Here is a 20506-nt window from a genome sequence, read left to right as displayed (position 1 = left end):
GTTTAGGGCTACAGGGCGCTTTGCACATGAGAGCTGCAAGAAGAGATACTCTGAGAATGTTTGGTGAACAAACATCCCACTGTCAAAGCGCTGCCGTCTTCCTCCACAACACGCTTTGGCATGTGCAGGAGTCAAGGACAGGAACCAAGAAGCAAAGTGAGATTATGTTCTTCTGCTCCTTGCTACAGGACGCTCCAGTTGGGCTCCTCACTTGCTGTAGCTGCATCTCACAGAGCCACGGCTCCATCTTAGCATTCACTCTGAGTGACAGATCAAGGAGCCAGTGGAAGCCAGGCGTGGTACACAGATGCTCTGCATCTGCAGGGTGGTCCCCTGCTAAGCCCTCCCAAGAGGGTTTTCCAAGGACTGACCCTTTAAGCACTGTTAGTGACATCCAACTGTCCAGGCTGCTCATCTCAAACCACATTTGTGATGCCTCAGCCTTCAGAGCTTTTCCAAAGCCCCCACAACTCTATGGCAAAATTAAGCCCACATGCGGAGCTTTACAAGACACAGACACGAGCGCTCTGTCATCTGTCCCCTTTCTAAGAGCCACAGATGCCTGGCCCTGCAGTCCCATGGCTGCTCCATCAGGACAGAGCTCCATCTCCAAGATGTGCCAAGTCCCCACTCCCAGAGCTGCAGTCCGGTCCCTGTTCCTGCACACAACACAGGAGGTCCATCTGCACGAGGCAGCAGCAGCCCTTTGCCAAAAGGTTCAGTGTATTTTTCAACACAGAGAGCGAATCCTTGAGAAGCAAAAGGTTCACAGAGAGCAAAACTTTTACAAGCAAAGGCTGCTGGAGTGGGAGATGTGCTGGACAACGCACCTCCATTAATGCTCCTCTCCTGAAAACAAACCCAAGTTCCACTTGCTCTAGGGCAAACTCAAAAGGTTTTATTTTATTTTATTTTTTTTTTTTTAGCAAATTCTATCACGTAAATGTTAACAAAAAACATCTGTACAATTGCCATGATACACTCAAAAGTGAAACAAACAAGATATAAATACAGATATGGATGAAACATGACAAAAGCGGAAAAAATAGAAAAAAATACATGCGCATGAACACGGTGCCAACAAAGTCATTTCTCAAGGCTGGCGTTTTTAGAGAGGTTTTAATTCCCATTTCAAACATTGTTAGCAACATTGTTCTGCTGTATTCTACAAAGGTCTATTTTCCTGTCCCTTAGCATGTAATATTATGCTTGATAAATAAAGGGGTGGGGAGAAAAGGTTCGGATGACAAAGATGTGAGTTAGGTTACTTATAGAGGTTATTGGAAAGCTAGTAGTAAGCGATAAAAAAAGACAGTCTCGTATTGTAATCCAGGCAAGCACACATAGTGTACCTTAAGAAAGCCACATGCCTCGATAATTCTGCACTACATGAGAACTACAGTACGCAGACCAGGGGGCAGATGGATCCATATTCGCCCATGCCCACAGAGCACCGGCGCAGCCAATGGCAGAAAAACACATCCGCATCTGAGATATCTCTGCAACCTTGCAGCCAGGAGCCGCTCGCTGTCTGCTGAGTTCTCTCCCATTTAGACTTAAAGCATGGTGGGCAAGGAAAAAAGAAAAACACTTTTTTTTTTTTTTTTTTTAAAGTATGAAAAGTTGAAGCCCTGCATAATGGGCAGCAAGGAAAAAAAGGCAGCTGCAGTAGATGGCTACTGCTGGGAGAGGGTGAACACAAGCTTCACCGGTGCGGTGAGGCACTGCCCGCATGCAGATCGTTCTCTGCAAACATGCGTGGACACTGCGGTCTGTAGCCAGAGAGACCTTTATGCTTGCTGAAGAGAGAACAAAACGATTGTACAGCTGTTTGAAGTCAGAATGCTGAGATCAGAGAGGTGACATTCAGAGCTAGCCCTTTGAGTACTTCAAAGGAAAAAAAAAGATCATGTTCAACATACTAAACGACCCTACTATGTACATTATACGCAATGTTTTATAAATACCTAAGCAGAATGCCCCCTACTGTATACAGGTATAACATACTTCTAGAGTACTCAAAGGATGAACAGTCCTCGACTGACTCACGTAATGAAAGAAAGGAACACAATGAGCATCTGTTGACAAACAGAACGGCATCTGATTACGAAAGTAAGGCCTGGTTCTACTATTTTGCAGCCCCAAGTGTGCCAATGGTATCTGAGAAACAGGCGTTCACCTCTGCAGCCACAGAGCATGGCAGATTTCACACCTATTCCCATAGGACGAGCTGTTAACTCCTTTAGTGTCAGCACAGGCGCCAGGGTCAGTTCAGGGACATTACAGTGCGTTCACTCTCAGTGCATACTAACAGGATTTTATAAAACACAAAATCATTTGAGAAGGAATTCAATTCCTGGAGGTTTGCTACAGTGTGCCATTCAAAAAAAACCTAAACAAAACAAAACAAAAAACCCCCAAAAAGCTCCATCACAGCTGGGAGGAACTAAGCGCCATGTGGTCAGCTATGCTGACTGCTGAACCCCAGGACTGGAACAGAAGATGGTGAACTGAGATGGGGAGAAAGAGAGTCATAAATAGTAAGCAGTTAGAGTAAAAATTGGAAAAAAAAAAAAAAAAAAAAAAAAAGGAAAAAAAACCCCAAACCCACTACTAAAATTCAAACAAGACAGCTAACTGCTGCCAACGAGGTGGCTGAATGTTTCCTCAAAAGGGAAAATAAATTCACATTAAACTAAAATAATTTGAATCATTCAAAAAATTAAAAAAAAAAAAAAACAAACACACAAAACTCTAACAAGCATACTGAAAGGTGTTGAAAAGGAATGGTCCACGGACAGGGAGACACCAACCATGGAGCAGCCAATCCTCTCCCAAGCAAGGATGGCTCTTCTGAACCAGCAGCGAGGGCCTGGAGGAATCCCACTACCAGACCACGACACTCCCCTCCTGCCACAGCACTGGGGAGCACAAGGGATCAGCCCTGCAGCCAGCCCAAGCCTGGACTCATCCCAATGACATAAGGAGCAGGTCACCTCTGCTCCCACGGCAGCCAGGTGAGAGGCTGGGAAAGCCCCACAAACCTCAGCTTTTCTGGAGCTGCACCAGTCAGCACCTTCCAGCACAGCTCCTCATGGCTGGGGCTGAGCTACAGGAGCACAAACTGATGGAGACGGAGGGCCGCAAGGCTTTATCCTCTTTGCTGTGTTTCCCTGCTGCAGTTCTGGCAATGCTCACATGCTGCCACTGAGTCTGCTACCAAGGTGTCCCTTCAGCTCCTCAAAGGGGAAATGAAGGGGGCTGCAGAGAGACCAAGGCACTGAGAGCAGCCTGGGAACACACACTGCAGGTCCATCACCCTCCTGCAATCACTGTCACTGGGGGAAAAAACCCAGTTCTCATCCATGGCAGGTTGGGGTGGGCCTGTCTGTCAGCCAGGATCCAGCCTAGGGCCAAACGCAGCACAAGCATCCTCCTGCTCCCCCCAGTCACAGGCAGCAGGCACTCAGCCACTGCCAACAGAAGCTTGGAGCAGGACGGTGCTTTGGGGTACCTGCTGCTGCTGGTTTGGCTCTTACCTGGTCTGTGTCACAGTCTAGCACATCCCTCCAAAATGCAAAGCACCCAGCAGGGTTGTGCGTGGGAAGAAGGAGGCTTCTAAAGGCAGAAGACAGCACTGCAGGCTCTTCGGGCACAAGACAGGAACAGCAGCAGGTGAGCAGCACTATCCCAGCCAACCCTTAGCTTCCACAGGGTTGTTCTGTCCAGCTTCAGATTCCCTTTCTGTCCTCTTGGATGAACAGTCTGCCCAAAGCACACTGGATTTGTGTGGATAAAGCCATTTACCACCAACATCGATGGGTCCCGGTTAAAGTGGCAGATCAATCCTTTGACGCTACAGACTTCAGGAAGAACTCAGCCAGCCTCACAAGGCAGCACTGCAATACAGCCTTGGCAGCTCTGACTGTCCACCCAAGGATGCACCCAAGCCCAATCCAACACCAACTGTGCTCATGTCCAAATGCAGGCACCAGTCTCAGAACAGCATCTGAGGTTCCCTTTGGGGAGTAACAAGTAACCTGAAGAGTCTCGAGCACATGAAAGAGCCAAATGGGTTGGAAGAGGGGAAATATTTACAGTCAACGAAGGTAGCGAGAGCCCAGTTGCTCTACAAAGCACAGCTGGCTGGAGAGCAGTTAGAGAGATCAGCCATCAGAGGTCTGTCAGAAGAACTATATACAGAAAACTCAGATATTTAAAAAGAACCTACTTTTTCATTACTCACTTGATATCTCAGTATTAAAGCATTAGAGGCTGGAACCACAGCCACATCAGCAAAGATCTCCTCGTAGAGAACCCTGCACATTAGGCAAGCTGCGATAGGAAGTACAAAACAGGACCACAGGACTTGTAAGAGGAGATCCTAGCCAGAAAGGCTGCGGCCACAGGGAAAGAGCAGTAACTAGCGCACAGAAACCAAAACTGGGTATGAACTAAACCAAGATTTGTTTAACTTTTACGCGTATCCAGGTTTTTTGACTCTTTTGGAATGCTAACCTAAACATATTTCCAAGATTTCAGCAGGCTATACAATATGTTTAAGTATGGCTTTCTGTTGTTCATTTTTAATGAAGACTGCAACACAGACCTTGCTTCCTTTACATTCAATACCAGTAAGGTTTTACATGAAAGCTTTAAGGGACTAGAATACTGATTGCAATAAATATCTGCATGGCCTCCTTTAGCTGATGAAGTGCGCCAGTGAAGAGTAGCAGAAAGGTCTCTGAGAGGCACCGTTGATTGCTTCTAAGTCTACACATATGTCCACATATCTCCATTAACTGTGCGTTGAAACATCTGAAGAGGAGCTGCTGTTGCTGTTGGTAGTTTGGGCCCTCTTTATGTACAAGTTTAGTAGCTTCATCTGAAAGAAACAACAAACATCAGGAGAAGATGCCAGGAAAAACAGATGGACAAAAACCGACTGCGAGTCTTAATTACAGATTCAGTGAGCACTGTAAGAGCAAGTTAGCACCAGGCATTTCAGAACATGCAGAACCAGGAGAGGAAGCCTGGTCCCACTGAGTTTTAATTTAATAGTATTTAAACTGTATGTAAAAAAACAGTTGTGTTTCACTTCAGCAGTCATCAATTCACAGCCCTCAGCTCTGCAGATTGTTCTTGGTGAGCAGGATTCCCACAAAGGTCAGTGGGGCTGCAGACAGGTACGAATTCGCTCACACTGCAGTAATCCAAGAGCTGTGGTCCCTCCTAGGAAACAGCCTGAACTCACTATGCTTGGAGAAGAGAGGCGAGATGGGCTTTGTTTTTCACAAAGCATTCATTTTTAATGATATTTAAGTATCTTCACTACTTGGTTCCTCTAGTGAAACTGCAGCTGTTATGACTATGCACTTCCTTTGCAAGGGGTTGCTTTCTTATTCTGCCTTACCACCTTAGGCCCAGATCCTGAAATAATGACTCACGCACGTATTTAACTTTAAACACGTAGGCAGCCTGCATAAACTCGGAAGAATTACTCACATGTTTACAGTTAGTTATGTGGTGGAATATATCCATGGCACCCAGGATATTGGGATTATAAAGCCCCTACAACGTTTTATAGAGGAATCTCCCAACCGCCTAAACATAAATGAGGTAAGTCTCAGCATCCACAGCTCTTTTTCCAAAGCAAATGGGAGGTGAAAGTAACTTAAGGACACAACCCAGAAATAAAGTCCAAGTGTCTTAAATCTCAGTTCTGTTTCAGCCTAAACCACGCTTCCTACCCATTAAAGAAACCACTGGTTCAAAACATCCAGACGAAGCCCTCTGAACTAAGTAGCTTTTCACATTCAGAGACAACAATGCAGAATTGATCTTAAAATGGCAAAGAAATCTCAGGTATTATGACTTCAATCGGGAGAAGCCTTGTGACAGCTTCCTGAATGCCAGCTTTTGTCTGAAGGACAGAGCTGAACTGAAGTCTGACTTCATCTGCAGCATCAGGTCAGAATTCAAGTTTTGCTTCTAACATAAACATGGGTAGAAAAGCATTCGAAAAGTCATTCAAATTTGCTGGTGTCCAAGAAGAAAAGGACACATCTGCAATGCTATTAAGAGCAAAGCTCCACCTGCTTTTCTACCAGCCCTAATTATGACCTGCTGCTGAAAGGAGCAGTCTTGCTCTCCCACCCATCCCAACCATGCATTCTCACCACTCTTCACATTAGATTAACTGTCAAGCCATAGAGTGAGCTACAAACAATTTAATATTCCAGATTTGTTTTTTTTAACAAGTGAAGCCAGCTGATGCAACTGACTGCATTTTCACCTAACGATGCAATGCAGAAGAGCTAAGGAAAGCATGACTGTCATGGGAATGACCAGCTCAGTAGCAGCTTGCAGTTGCACAGGATCAAATGCATCAAGAAACCAATCCCTGAATCCCCTTCAAAAACTGCTCTGCAGGATCCGAAATGTTCACACTGCTGGGCAAGATCTGTTGCTCTAGTGGTGTTGGCAGGACCAGTTAGTCTAACACATTAGGGTTTAACACAGTACAGGGAATTTGACCCAGAGCTAGCATGAACGCACTGGCTGTTGTCATAATACCAAAGGCATTATACTCCCATACCTTGCTTCCTGTGAGTTGTGCGAGATGAGGTTTCAGTTCTTCACCAATTACTGAATAAATTGCCACCAGACAAAATACACTAGCTTTACGGACACTGCTCTCTGTATTATCATAACCCTAGGAAACAAGAAAAAAGGGTCACAAACAGCACACACCAACATCCTTACCAATCAATACACTGAAGAGTAGTTTAGGCTACCAGATTAATAGAAAGGCTCTGGCAATATGAACACTCAAAGAGCAAGAGAATACAGCATATCCAGCACGTTCTATTTATTCTATATAATATCCTTTCTGTAATGTCCTCATATTAGGCTATGAATTTATAAGTTATTAATGTCTTAGGTTTTATGTCATTAAGGAAGAACAGTTTCCAATCAGGTGGATTCTATCAGTTACGCACATTCCCGTGTCCAGTTCAGATGACCTTATGCCATATGTGATCATCAGGACATCTTGGACACAGTGCTCTGAGTGTGCCCACAGGTAAGTCTTTCCTGACCCAAACCCAACCACCTAAAGGAAATAGGTGAGCAAAAGACAGATGAAATCTTCAGCAAAATGGCCTAATGATTATATCATTTAGAATATGAAAAACAAAACATTGTTTGGTGAATAGATGTTCTATCCAGATAAGCATTTGGATAGAATAACTGTACTCAAGCATTCAAAATTGCAGAAGTCATCATCATTATGGATTATTCTTTTGCTGGGAAAGCCATGAGGAGTGATGCTACAGGGCTGGGGCTGCCCACTAGCAGGGCTAATGTTCTAGCTGCAAGGCCAAAATGCAGTCTGACATTACAGCCTGCAAACTCAAAGAGCACTACATCCCAAAGAGCAGGAGTTGGTCTGGATGCAGCTGTGAAGTTAAAGGCCAGAGTCACACACAAAAACTATCTTTGTCAGCACACCAGCTATTTGTTGGGATGCCTCATTTTCTACAGCACAGCAAGGCCTCTACTGCAGGCATATCAGTGTCCCATCTTTACCCTCACCAGGCAGCCTAACCACCGCTAACACAGCCAGGCCTCTTCTTGCTCTCCTCCATTAACGGTGCATTCCTTTCTCTAAACAATCAGGGCCTGCTTCAACAGGAGATGCGGACAGTGCCTCATCCCACAGCAGTCTGGTATGTGGCTAGGGCATGTCTCTGTGGAAGGAGCAGGAGTGCTGTGACTCTGCCAGCCTCAGATCACTGTGACAGCTACACCCATCTCCATGCCTACGAGGGCCTGCCAGGTTGGGCTTTGTCTCTCACCAGTAGGAGATGCCTATGGGCTGCTCCCCCTGCAGCGTGGGACCCAAAAGAACAACAACTGAGACTGAGGAACTGCAATCACTCCCCACCAAACCCCTCTAAGAGCTCTGCACTGCAATTTGCACCCAAACCCAGGTGCTCGACAGAAGCACAGCCAAGACTGTTTTATGTACTGAGATCCCTATCTGTTCACATGGGCCATGGGCATCCTGCTGTGGGGTGCTGAGCTGTACACTTGTATTCACATAAGCACTGTTAGACACACCTTGCCTGTTCACCACTGCTGTTACCCTCACCAAGATAAACAGCCACAGTGCATATCCCTACATACTTTCTAAATATGAGAAGTAGATTCCTTTGATCATTATGATTCCTCATTCAAGGAAATAACACTGGCAGCTCCAAGGTGAAAAATCACAAAGACATGGAAGCCATTTAATAAAGCAAATATATCTTTTTGTGCTTTTAAAGGCATGATGTTCCCAAGCACTTCCACTGCATTGAAGCTCCCTTGTCTAGGTTGTTCTCACCAACAACAATGGCTAAAAACTTCTTAAAACAAAAGTTCACATCAATACAGAATTGCCTGATTCCCAGAGTTTAAGAAAAGAACTGCAAAAGCTTATGTGACAAAGCTGGGACAAACACTAGGATGCATCGGGGAAAATCCTGACTTTGCCCTTGTCCTTCTGCTCTTTATGCTCACAAAAAGGATGCTTCTTTATCCTAATTCTCCACTGAAGTTTTACTCGCCTACAGGTATGAACTCTTTCACAAGGACCAATTTGTTCTTGCCACAATCCTCCCCCCCCCCCCCCAGTAAACACACTGGTTCACTCCTTTGTTATTTTCACCATGCTTTGTCTCACTCCAAAAGCTTAGTCCTGCCAGCTGCTTGTGCAAGGGGACTGAATACAACCCCACTACAGCCAGCACTGAAAGATAAATTCACAATGTAAGATCAAGCCTTAGTGCTGGCAAAAACACAGCTCCCCACCCAGGGTTATGAAAGAGACTGAAGACTGAGCATTTAGTCTTAATTTCAGAGAGAAAATAGTCCTCCCTATCTGTCCTGCTGTGCTCCAAATTCATGAGCAAAGTACACTCAAAGTGCAGAACATCTCAGTGTTCGTTTGTGCTCAATGAGCATTTGTGATGTGAGATTCTATACCTGTAACAATCCAGGAATAATATCAGGAAGGAGTTGATGCAGTGATTCCTTGGAAATCCTCTCAATGACCTTTGTCTGCATCTTGATGGCAGCTAAATTAATTGGATAATCTGCTGTCTGAATGATGGGGCAAAGCACCTTGATGCATTGCTCAGGATGGATGGAGCTTGCCAGGGTAGAAGCAGCTTCCTCAGCAGCTCTGACGACCTGAAAGGAAAGCAGAGCAAAACCTTGCATTAATGAGGCTGCACAGCAAAAAACACCTGTGCATATTAGGAATGAATGCCAGGAAATACTTGGGGATGTTTATTAATAAAACAGCAAGAGGCTTGTCTGAGAGGAGATCAAGTATAAGAATTCACGTTCTTTACCTCCAGAGACATGTTTGTTCCAGCCAGACAGTGTTACACAGTTCCTCCTGCCTGAAGTAACCATGTCAAAGTTTGAGAGTCATCCACCACCCAAGAAAGACAGGCACTGCTGCCCTGTTAGGTCAGCACTCTAGCCACTGTCAGGGAACATAAACCCATCAACTTAAACTTAATACGAAATACAATTGCTTAATACTACAATGAGTGATGTTGTGCTTTTTAATATGCATCTGCCTTGCTGAATGCTTGGGTGTCCAAGCTGAGAAAACCTGCCTGCACACGTGTGTCCTGCCAAGTCCCAGCTAAGCACTGCTGTGCTCAAATCCAGGCCATGGAGCCAAGCAAGATTCAGGATAATCTATAACCAGGCAACAGTGCTCTGAGCATATTTAATACATGAAGGCAGTGCTGAGACACTATAAAACATGAGAGGAAGGACAAGTGGAAACAGTGGCAGCACCCACCTTTAGTAGCTGCTTCACACTGTAAAGCAGACACACAGGATGAGGGAGGTCCTAAACTCAGTACTACCCTTCACCCAGAAAAGGCAAATCCACAGATTCCACACTGTTCCCCAGTGGATAGGACAGTTAGATGAAAGAGGAAGGACCTGATTTTCTTCTCCTATGAGAGTTTATTTTACATTCTGCAGTCATTGGATTAAAAAAAAAATAAAAATCACAGGATGGGAAGCAAGTTTTCTTTCTTCAAGTGCATGTGCCAATTGCCAGGCAACAAACTCAAGGAAAATGTGTCCCAGACAATAAGGAAAAAAAAAAAGACACCAAAACAAGTGAAGCCACAGGTCAATCACTTAGACTGAAGCCGTGACTACTGAATTCTCTTCAATCCCTTCTTCCACACAAAATGGAATCAAACTTGGGGGTTTCTCTTTGACTCAGGCAACTCATAAACAAATACAGCTCTATCAAAGCCCCAAAAGATGAACTTTTGAAAGGAACTAATGTGGATAACGTATGTAGCAGGAGTATTTGGAAGTTTATCCTAGTCCTCACTAGGACAACAATCTCTCTCTACCTGGACTACAAAACATTTTCCAGAAAGGACTAATTGATTTTAAGACAGAAGCAATGAAGAATGACCAGCTCAGATAGACTACTGATGTAACAGAGAGATTATCCCCGTCTACAAAACCTGCTTCACCCACAGCCTTAAATCATCATGGCTACAACACAGTGACTGATCCTCTACTCGTGTTGACAGCTGCCTCCCTGAAACAGGTATGGCCAAAGGTTACTTGTGCACCTGTGGAACATCCAACAATAAAAGTGATTTTAGATGGTTCATGTGGTACAAACATTGTATTTAGGCAAGGCACAGGCAGGAGCCAATCTGAGACTCTGATTGCTGAAGTTGTCCACACACTCATCTATCTCAGGCCTTTCTCAGCAATTAAACAGTGTTAAAACACATTCCAAAAATGGCAATCCACAACGTGGTCAGCATTCAAAAGATTTCATCCTGCAAGATCTGTGAATGAGTAACCAAGCAGAACAGAATGCTTGTTTAGCTCTTCCAGATATTTCTTTGCTAATTCCCTTTTCAATTTCACACATGAGAAGCATGAAAGTTAACATTTTTCCATGCTAGCTAGCTTAGGAGGAAGTACTATTTTTTGAGAGGGAGTGGAAGAGAGAAATACCCAAATACTCAAGGAAACCTAATGCCAAGGTTTGGTACTGTGGCACTGAATTGCTAGAATGGCTGCAGTCAGGGGCTCTCAAAAGGTCCCTGTGGAATGTAAGAAGGTTTCTTCAAAGAAATTCACTTCTTGGCACTGCAACTTTTGATGATGTCTCTCCTAGCACTGAAATACTGCTGACACCAAGCTCTCTACAAATAACAGTGCAATTACAGAGGGTATGAATACCTCATAATCAGCCCAACAACATTCACAGGCAAGTCATTTTAGCTAAATAAACATACAGATATATATTTATTAAAAGCTTTGTAACTGACCAGACACTGACCACTTGGAATTTTGCCTTTTAGCAACTCCAAATGCTTTTTGTAAAAGGAAAACTTAGACGTACATTACACACATTATCACAAATTACTAAAAAAAAACTTTTTTTTATTATTTTTTTTTTTTTTTTTTTTTTTTTTTTTATCCTTGTGGGTCCAGAGAGGTTGTGGATACCCCATCCCTGGAGGTGTTCAAGGCCAGATTGGATGGGGCCCTGGACAGCCTGATCTAGTACCAAATGTGGAGGTTGGTGGCCCTGCATGTGGCAAGGGGTTGGAGATTCATGATCCTTGAGGTCCCTACCAACCCTGGCCATTCTGTGATTCTGTGATTTTACAAGTAATAGCATCTTAGTATGTACTTACAGACGGACTTCATCTAATACACTTCAGTAAATTTGGATTAGGTAAAAATTTCAGTGAGTAACTCTGAGACAGAGCTCTACAACTACTGGCACAGTTATGAGGAGAGTGCTTGAGACAAAAACCTTTGTTTTAATTTTATTACTATTTCAAGCACCAAGGCTTGAAATACAGCTGCAATTCTTTGCAAAATGAGCCAGGAGTCAAAAGTACAAAGAAGGTCCCATGTATTTTGCACATCATAGGGTAGGTTAGAAAAACTGTATAGACATAAGTAGTCTTGCACCTTCGCAAGTCCTCCTTTCAACAAAGCTGGCCATTTCTAGCACGCATCTGGCTGTATTTGCACAGCAGTTGGGTATTTCACATCACTTCTCCATGCAGTGCGCATCCTTTGAATACAGAAGGGCAAATTACTCATGTCCAGAAGGCTTCCTGCTGATACTAGCTTGTAAACGTGACAACACCAGAGACATTTCCAAGTCTTTCAAGAGCACATCTGGCAGACAGCATCTGCATCCAAGCCACACTTCAGCATCCCCCTTAAGCGTATATTTGGCTTTAATAACATGCTTGAATCTTACTGACGTCAATGGGACTCAAGCGTGTGCTTACATGCTTGCTTGATTCAGAGGCTCTGCAGGTAACTAGCTGCCATGCAAAGGAACAGCAGGAAACAGGGTGCAGATGAAGGTGCAGGGCAGTACCAGCTGTGGGAGAACCCAGAGGACAAGCCCTTTCCTCCATCTCCACTGACATAGAAAGCCCAAATGCCACCACTCTGCAATGCAAATAGCAGTCCTGCCCTGAAGGTCTTCGATTCTGGCTTTGACAGAGTAAAGCATTTAGCCATCCGGACCAACTGTGCAACCCATGAGGGAAAGCTTATCTCTGAATACTTGCACAGCCCTGCCAGAGTTGCATCCCCAGTAATGCCAAAGAAAGGCAGCAACATTCCTGCAGTGAGGGAAACGCATTATCAAAAGCTATGAACTGCCAGGTTGTTTGGCATCGAGGATATGCAATTATAGCTGAGTTTAGTGAAGATATTTTGCCGTGAGGCATAACAACCATGTCTTGCAAATTATACATAACATACAATATAAAAAGTCAAATATCTTTTTAAATCAGGGTTTTAATCTGACCAGAGTAAAACAAACTTAAAAAAGAGTGGAAGAAATGAGGCAAACATCAAACAACAGCTCTTCCCATCTTTGGGGGGAAGATTGGAAGATAAGACACTGGGGAAGCAATAGGAATGGACCCACTAGGTTCAAGCTACCAGCAGAAACCACAATCACTATATCCATAAAATGCACACTCTTTAAATGTGGGGAAAAAAAAGTGCTGTTCACTACATGCTCAGATTGAGGAGCTCACTGTCATAGAAGGATGCAGACAATAGATTAAAAAAAATATATAAGGTCACTGAAGAGCCATTAAAGGTAAGCAGACAGAACTTTCAGCTTGGGCCAGGGGGGTTGGAGATTCATGATCCCTGAGATCCCTTCCAACTCTGGCCATTTTGTGATTCTGTGATAGGGAGGGAGGAAATCTTTGATGAAAAATCACTGCATGCTTGCTAGTCACTGTCTAAAGTAGGATATGGAGCAGAGTTTTTGTCTAACCTAATGCAATTATGTTCAATTATTTCAAAAACACAGAAGAAAACTACTAGAGTGTTCAAATGATGATAACAGCTGGAAGAAAGAAGTTCAAAAGGGTGCCTATGACGCAAGATCTGTAAGACCAGGGACAGCCTGAAGTGCTTTAAAAATACTGACACTAAGCTGTGTGTAAGGTATGTCACAAACATGACTTTACCTCTAGTAAAAGCTTAAAGCAAACCATGTCTGGAACTGGATAGTTTGATGCCATTCAACACAAGGCAGGTAGACCAGGAATGCAGATCTAAACGATAGCACTTTGCCTTAAAGAAGCAGGTTTTTCTCCTTTCCAAAGGCTTACCTTTTGCTCTACACACTAGAGACTAGATTGAGCCTCACTTCTGCTGGCATAACATAAGCTGTTTCCTAGTGGGCTCATTGAACAAATAACATGCCCGCTTCATAGGCTATGCAGGGCATCAGTGTAACACGTAATCTGAGTAGAGCAGCACCCGTATACCTAGATGAGAGTTGTATGGGAGTACATATTACACTGCAAGCTGGAGTACAAATGCTAGCTGCACCACCTCTATAAAACACACGGAATTAAGGAGTGCATGTTTTTGTTGTTGTTTTTAAGAGAAAAAGACAAAACACTCAAAAACCTTAAGAGGCTTTTTACTCCACTGTGAAACAAGTAAAGCACCAGAAGTTTACTAGGCAGAAAAACAAGGTTTTGCTTTTGGGCTTACAAGGCACACAACTTTGTTTTTAGAACCAACTTTTGGCATTTAGAGGTGGTTACTTAAAGCCTGCACAATGTAACTTGGAGGGAATGGAGGCTTACCGCTGCCTAGCCAGGCAAACTCCCATCCCTGAAGGGTATACAGTCTAATCCAGACAGGAACAAACAATTAAGCACTGAGTTTCAAAGCAGGAAGTGGACTCAGCAATGGGGAGCGCTAAGCAGATGAAAAAAATTAAGGGATTGAGAGGAGGTGAAGTAGATTAGATTGCTTCTCCTGGGTGCTAAATATTTCACGTGTCGGGAATTAGAGGAAGCACAGAAACGTATACAATAAAACATCAACTGCCAAACTGCAGTGCTCGGCAGCTTCCAGCACGGGCTACCAGTTAACTAACCTTAAAGACTGATCACTTAGCATTTTTCTCTAGTAGGCTATGTTGTACTGAAAGTGACACAGAGTGTATCATCATTGGAGGACATTTGCAAATAATCTTATAAATGTCAAGGGTCAGTCTAAAAGCACCTCAAGCCAGTAACAATTAAAGTTAATGGATAGCCGTGGTTTGCTCTTTTCACCTTCCTTTGGATCATTACAACAAGGAGTGTTACATCCTAATTATGCCTGTGGATTTCCTGGATAGTAAAAGACCAAAGTTAGGTACCTCATACATGGCTCAAAGTCTTTTCCTTAAACTGAGAAAGTACCAACCAGCTATGTCTACAGGTTTTGCTGCAGAGAAAAAGAGAGCAGCAGAAACAAAGCAAAGCATGAGCTGTCCAATGATTAGCAATGGTGAAGATGTTCCTTAACATTTTCACAAGATTTCTACTTTACTATAGTAAAGAATAAGAACTTATGCTCATTTTGCTGCTATGAATCTGTAGCAATGTCATATCAATGGTACTGGGTCAGCACACAGCATCTCTCCTTAGCTATGGGTGAGTAAGTACACTGGAACAAATGAGTTAATATTAACCAATTGGCAACAGAAAGACAGCTCTTTTCCAAGTAACTCCAAACAAAGAGTGATAAAAATCAACAAGATTTAATACCATCCACAACTTCAATTACATTCTAATGCTCTAAAAGTAAGTGAAAGGCATTTACATGTCAACTCCCATAAATATTTACAGTTCTGACTGAAGCAGGCTTGACTTTTCTCATCATCCCATTTAATTAACAGTACTGTGCAGACTATTATACAACAAACAGAGTAAAAAGAGGCTAGCATTAAAAAGTGCAAACTAAACATGAATCCCAAGTCAGAGTCTCCTAGTCTGTAGCCCAGGGTTATGTTAATTTTGGACCTGCACCGAGGTCAGTGCTTTGCTGATTTTTACTTGCACCCACACAACAACTCTCAGCATCCACTCCTCATACCAAATTTTCTTCTCTGGTGTCCCTTACTTGTGCTGCTTCATTGATGCTACACTTTGCCTTCAACAACAGAAGGCCAAAGAGTTCTCGCCACAGCAAAGATTCAAGCATTGAAAGGCTTCAGCTTGATTTGGCAAAAACACATTCAGGCATCCAAATACATCCAACCATGCTAACATAACATCGATGCTTCCAGCTGTAATAAAACCACAGCCCCTTTTGTTTCAGACACTTTTTTAGCTAGATACTGGCACTCAAATGGAGGAAGATACGGTATTTCACAGGATTGTAGGGGCTGAAAGGGTCCTATGGAGATCATTTATGTCCAAATCCCCAGCTAAAGCAGGTTCCCTAGGTGCCTGTTGGGTTCTGAAAGTGATGATAGCCATGCTGAACACAAGTAGTATTGCATTTGTGAAGTCAAATTAACTTTCTTACTGATTTTCAAAGAACTGCCTCTAAGTGCAATGACTTCTTGGAGCCATCTGAGGTTAATGGCCCTGCACTGTGCTCCTTTCCAAACTCCTCTTTCTTTGCTTGGTCATTTTACACTGATTGCCCATTACCCAAACATTACAGAAAATGGCAGCAATAACATACAGGCAATTAACAGTTCCTGTGCTGAAGGGGAAACTCAGGTAAGCAAAAGTGAAGTAGGTACAGATCTCTCCAAACAGTAATTTTCTGCTGATTCATGCAGCCTGTCTGAAATGATTTCAAACCACAAACCAGTTTTGTTTTCTAATGCAAAGGCAGAAACAAACCCTAGTGAGACCTCCTGTCAGGGCATTACATTGCTCAGGAATTAGCACTTTCCTAACTTTACTATATAGCAGCTTTCCTCCAAATCATTTTTACAGTATGAAGATTTTATTTTATGTAGTCTAAGGAGAGTATATCCACTGCTCTTAGTATCGCTCAGTTTCAGTGAAAAGTAAAACTATAAGACAGATGACTAAGATCTTTCCATTCTTTCTTCAGCTATTCTAAAAGCCTTCCAAACTGGTGAATTTTCACTTAGTCTCTCACTGAGTGGGATCAAGTCAAAAGAGGCAGCTCCTCCACAAGCCCAGGAGATAGCAGTGCTGCAAAGTCAGCACTGAGTGGGAGCTGGAGAGCCTCTGTTGGGTGGGAATCTGTGACATTCTGGCCCAGGGCTATGAGTTTGACCAACTGAGCCATACCCAAATGGACTCAGTTTTTTTGTTTGTTTGTTTTTAACAGACATAATGGAATCAACAAATCCCAGCTACAGGTAAAAAATACCTACAGCATTTTCACAGGTGTATGTTCGTGTAGACACACAAGAGAAGACTGAGAAACTTTTCTTAACTTCATGAATGCTGATGTCCTGAAACTGACAGAGAAATGCCAGTTTTCATGAGTTCCATTTTGGCTCTGAGAACCCCATTTACACAGGGATGAGAAAATAGACATACATAGACTTAAAAATACTATGTTACAATGGCAACATCCTCAAACTCAGTGGATAAAGTGGGTGGGATACAAATATCATGTACTTGGTTTATTTCTAGAGTGTTTTTTTTTTTTATTTTTTAATATCAGCACATGCCAGATAACACCAAACACCCGTTCTTTGGGCTGTTCTCTCCTATTACACCACCAGTACCAGTACTTAATACAGCTGTACAAACAACTGCTTAGAGATAGAAAAATGGAACTACACCTGCAGTGTCCTGCTATGACAGCCATAACCCAAAGGTCTCACTGGAGCAGTTGTAAATGTGATCTTTTTTAATGATAACAGTGCTATGCAAAACCACTGGGGAAAAAAAAAAAAAAAAATCAAAGGAATGCTATGTGCAGAACAGCAGCTACTTGCTGAGATCAATACAGCTCACACTTACTCTTCTATAAAGAAGTGCCAGAACTCATGACTCTTCATTCCTGGCTTGAGTTTTACTTTCTGTTACAAAAGCTGATCCTTCTCTGCTCTTCCTCAGAAGGCATCTCACATGCAAATCTTAAAAAAAAACCTGTCCATACTACAAACATGAAGTACATTGTGTGGGGGAGTACAGAGACATGAAAAGTTATGCTGTCAACATTACACCTGATTTCAGTAAAAACTGTCAGTCATACAAGGACAGAGAGCTCTGAAGGACATTAAAAAACATCAGAGACCATCTGAAAGGTGCTGTAAGTTTGGAAGATTCTGTGGGGAAAAAAAAGGGCACTGAGTCAAGGTGAGATGAGAAGTATGTAACCAGGAAAACTTGCCAATAAAAGGCACTCCTTCAGAACACAATGTTTTGTCTGACTATTTTATCAGGAAATCAATTTACAACTGCTTCTTATTACTCTGAACTGAGAACGACAGAAGGGTAAAAGCTCTGCATCGAGGAGGACAGGCAGATTGTGGCAGTCTTCATTCACTAAAGGATTAAACATTTTCTGCCTTTGTATTTAAGGGATATCCAGCCTGTTAGGTCCCTTCTTCCCTGTGGGGGTGTATTTGGTTTTGTTTTGATTTTTAAACAGTACAGTTTTGCTATGCACACCTAATGCAGCATTGTGTCAGTTATGCAATGATCTGGAAGCAGCCTGATCTATACAGTGATCTTTTCCATGGCCAAAAACAGAGATACTTAGCATTGCTAGTTTAGGGCAAGCCTTTTGCAGGGAAGATGAAGAGCTTTAAATTTCAAAGGAAGAAGTTTGGTAAATAAGTCATTGCAGAAATGGACAGAAATTCATGTGCTGTTTTTCAGGTTCAAACTTGCAACACGTGTAAGATAGAAAAGAAGATCTATCTTGGAAGCCAATTTGCAAAGACTGACCTTTAATGTACTTTGATCTACTTCCAATATAACCATCACGTCCCTGTATTTTTTAGACCAGAATACTTTTAATTTTGCATGAGTTCTCTCGCAATAGGAAAATGCATTTCACTCTTCCCTTGGCTTCCTCCTCACTGCCTCAGCTTCTTTCTAGCAGCATGCCTTCTTTGTCCATTTTCATCTGTTATTCCACAGTTCAAACTCTCAAATGTGGCTCAAGTTCATAATTTTCACACAGCTCTGCTGGAGTACAGCCTTAGTGTTCTTCAATACATTTCCCAACCTTCCCTGCGCAGATTGAGGGACCACAGTGCCCTTAATGAGCTCCAATAAATTAAGAAAAATGCACCCTCCTCCCTCTCCCAGAGCAACCAACCAAGCCCTGGAAAACCAATAGACGGCCTACAACTCCAGATAGTTCCAAATACACTAAAAATGAGTCTGTTGGTCTCAACATTTTTCTTCTTGCTTCAGCAAGTATACATCTTCAGCACTTAGGTGATTTCATATTGTTCTTTTCTACTGTCAAGATGGGTCAGCATGCTTGTTTGTTAAATCTCACATTTCTTCAATATTATTTTCCCAGTAGCAGTGCCAAAAGGCTCACTCACCTCCTTGTGGGAATCCTTGTGTGCTTCCAGTGTCTTCATGATGGTCAACTCTGCGTAGTTTTTGAACCTTGCTGGCTGATTCCGTAGGATTTCTCTAAGGACTCGCAGTGCCAATGCTCGTATTGAGTGCTGTGTCAAGAGAAATTGATGTTAGAGAATGTAATTTCTCAACAAAATTGCACTGTGAAGCAAATTCTCATGGCTCCCTAAGCAGTAGAAATCTTACGTAGCTCTACCAGCTCCAGTGGATCAAGCAGTGTGATCAATAGCTGAAAACAAGAATTGGTCTGCTTGCTTTCTGTTGCAGAAACATTTATATAAAATGACTGTTCCTACTGACAGAATCGGAATGATTCTACATTTTTAAATTCCATACTCTTCTGGCAATTAAGTATAAATTCATAACCAAAACAGCATAACTGCATTACACAAAATTACAAAGACATTCAGATTGTATTTGATTTGTTCTTCCCATTCTGCTTAGCTCTGCAGATATCAGATTGAGCTCCATTCATGCAAAAGCTGTTTCTCATGTACTATTAAGAAGCAGCATTGATTTACTGCAGCACCTCTGGAAATTACTTTCAAGAACAGTCAATTTTTGTAGTCACTACTGACCTGTGCGTTAATCCTTTATATATCAAAAGATCCTTAGGAGAAGGGATTTATAACACCTGCTTTACTTACACAACTGTTACATTAAGTTTTTGGCCAGTGGCCATTCCAAACAGATCTATCATTTCAGCAGAGGAATACTTTACTCTATACTCAGCCTTCAAATTATGCAATTTGTTATCCATCTGCAAAACTCACAGATTAGCAAACTTACTTGTACTTAAAGTCACCAAATCTTCCTACATACATGATGATGCTATGATTAAACATGTAGGACTACCAAAACTCATGTTGATTCTAAGAAAAATGATTGTGAGGAAATATCAGCCATACAGACTGCCTTAGAAAATAACTTTATTTCTGATTCTAGTTCAATTTCCTAGTTGTTACTAGACACTCAGATGGGAGCGGAGAACAGACACTACAGAGAACCTTGAAATTTGTCATGGAGTACATTAATAATGAAAGCAGAATCAATAACCTTAACAGAAAAAAAGAAAACAGCACTGCAGCATCACTGATGAGATGCCATAGAAATGTAACAAATTTCAGTTGAATTAATTTGCAGAACCTATCACCCTAAATAAAGCAATGCTACAGGAGAGTTAAGAAAAATCTATATCTCACATCTTTGTCTCCAAGTGTTTCCAGGAGCAAGAGCAGAATGGTTTTGAAATGTTCCTCCCAAACTCCAAGATTATCCTCCCTTGTGATTTTCAGCAGCTCCAGGAGAGCTCCTTTCCGCTCCTCCACCCGCTCATTGTGATTAGAGAGCTCTTTCAGAAGGTCAGCCACCAAATCTGAATGGTCAATGGGTACTTCTAGGACAAATGGAAGCGAGTCACTTGGGGAAATGGGGGAAAAGGTCAAATATGTCCATATTACAAACCTTCCATAGAACAAGTGCACAGAAAAAAAAAGACCACTCCCAAAAAGGCATCAAATCCCAAGTGGACTCTGTCAAGAGGGAAAGAGGATCAGAATAGCCCTAATTTC

At 42.6% G+C, this 20506-nt stretch overlaps 1 protein-coding gene across 17 annotated transcripts in view; it reads right to left on the bottom strand.

The window, feature by feature from the left end:
* Positions 1-876: 876 nt before the first annotated feature.
* CLASP1 (cytoplasmic linker associated protein 1) overlaps positions 877-20506 on the bottom strand; it is a 155319-nt gene continuing 135689 nt past the window's right edge. For 12 of the 17 annotated variants that reach the window (XM_042878002.1, XM_042877984.1, XM_042877987.1 and 9 more), the window contains 5 exons: positions 20138-20331; positions 18896-19024; positions 9031-9237; positions 6599-6715; positions 877-4885 (listed from right to left, as the gene is read on the bottom strand). In XM_042878002.1, coding sequence (XP_042733936.1) covers positions 4799-4885; positions 6599-6715; positions 9031-9237; positions 18896-19024; positions 20138-20331 — 734 coding nt within the window. In that variant the 3' untranslated portion in view covers positions 877-4798. The remainder of the gene's footprint in view (positions 4886-6598; positions 6716-9030; positions 9238-18895; positions 19025-20137; positions 20332-20506) is intronic. The other 5 variants (XM_042877986.1, XM_042877992.1, XM_042877994.1 and 2 more) reach the window with 1 other exon arrangement.

Source organism: Lagopus leucura, unplaced genomic scaffold (assembly GCF_019238085.1).
Source record: "Lagopus leucura isolate 7727_CA_CO unplaced genomic scaffold, USGS_WTPT01 Super-Scaffold_100019, whole genome shotgun sequence".
In the NCBI taxonomy this organism is placed as follows: domain Eukaryota; kingdom Metazoa; phylum Chordata; class Aves; order Galliformes; family Phasianidae; genus Lagopus; species Lagopus leucura.
This window is presented reverse-complemented; position numbering and strand designations above follow the sequence as displayed.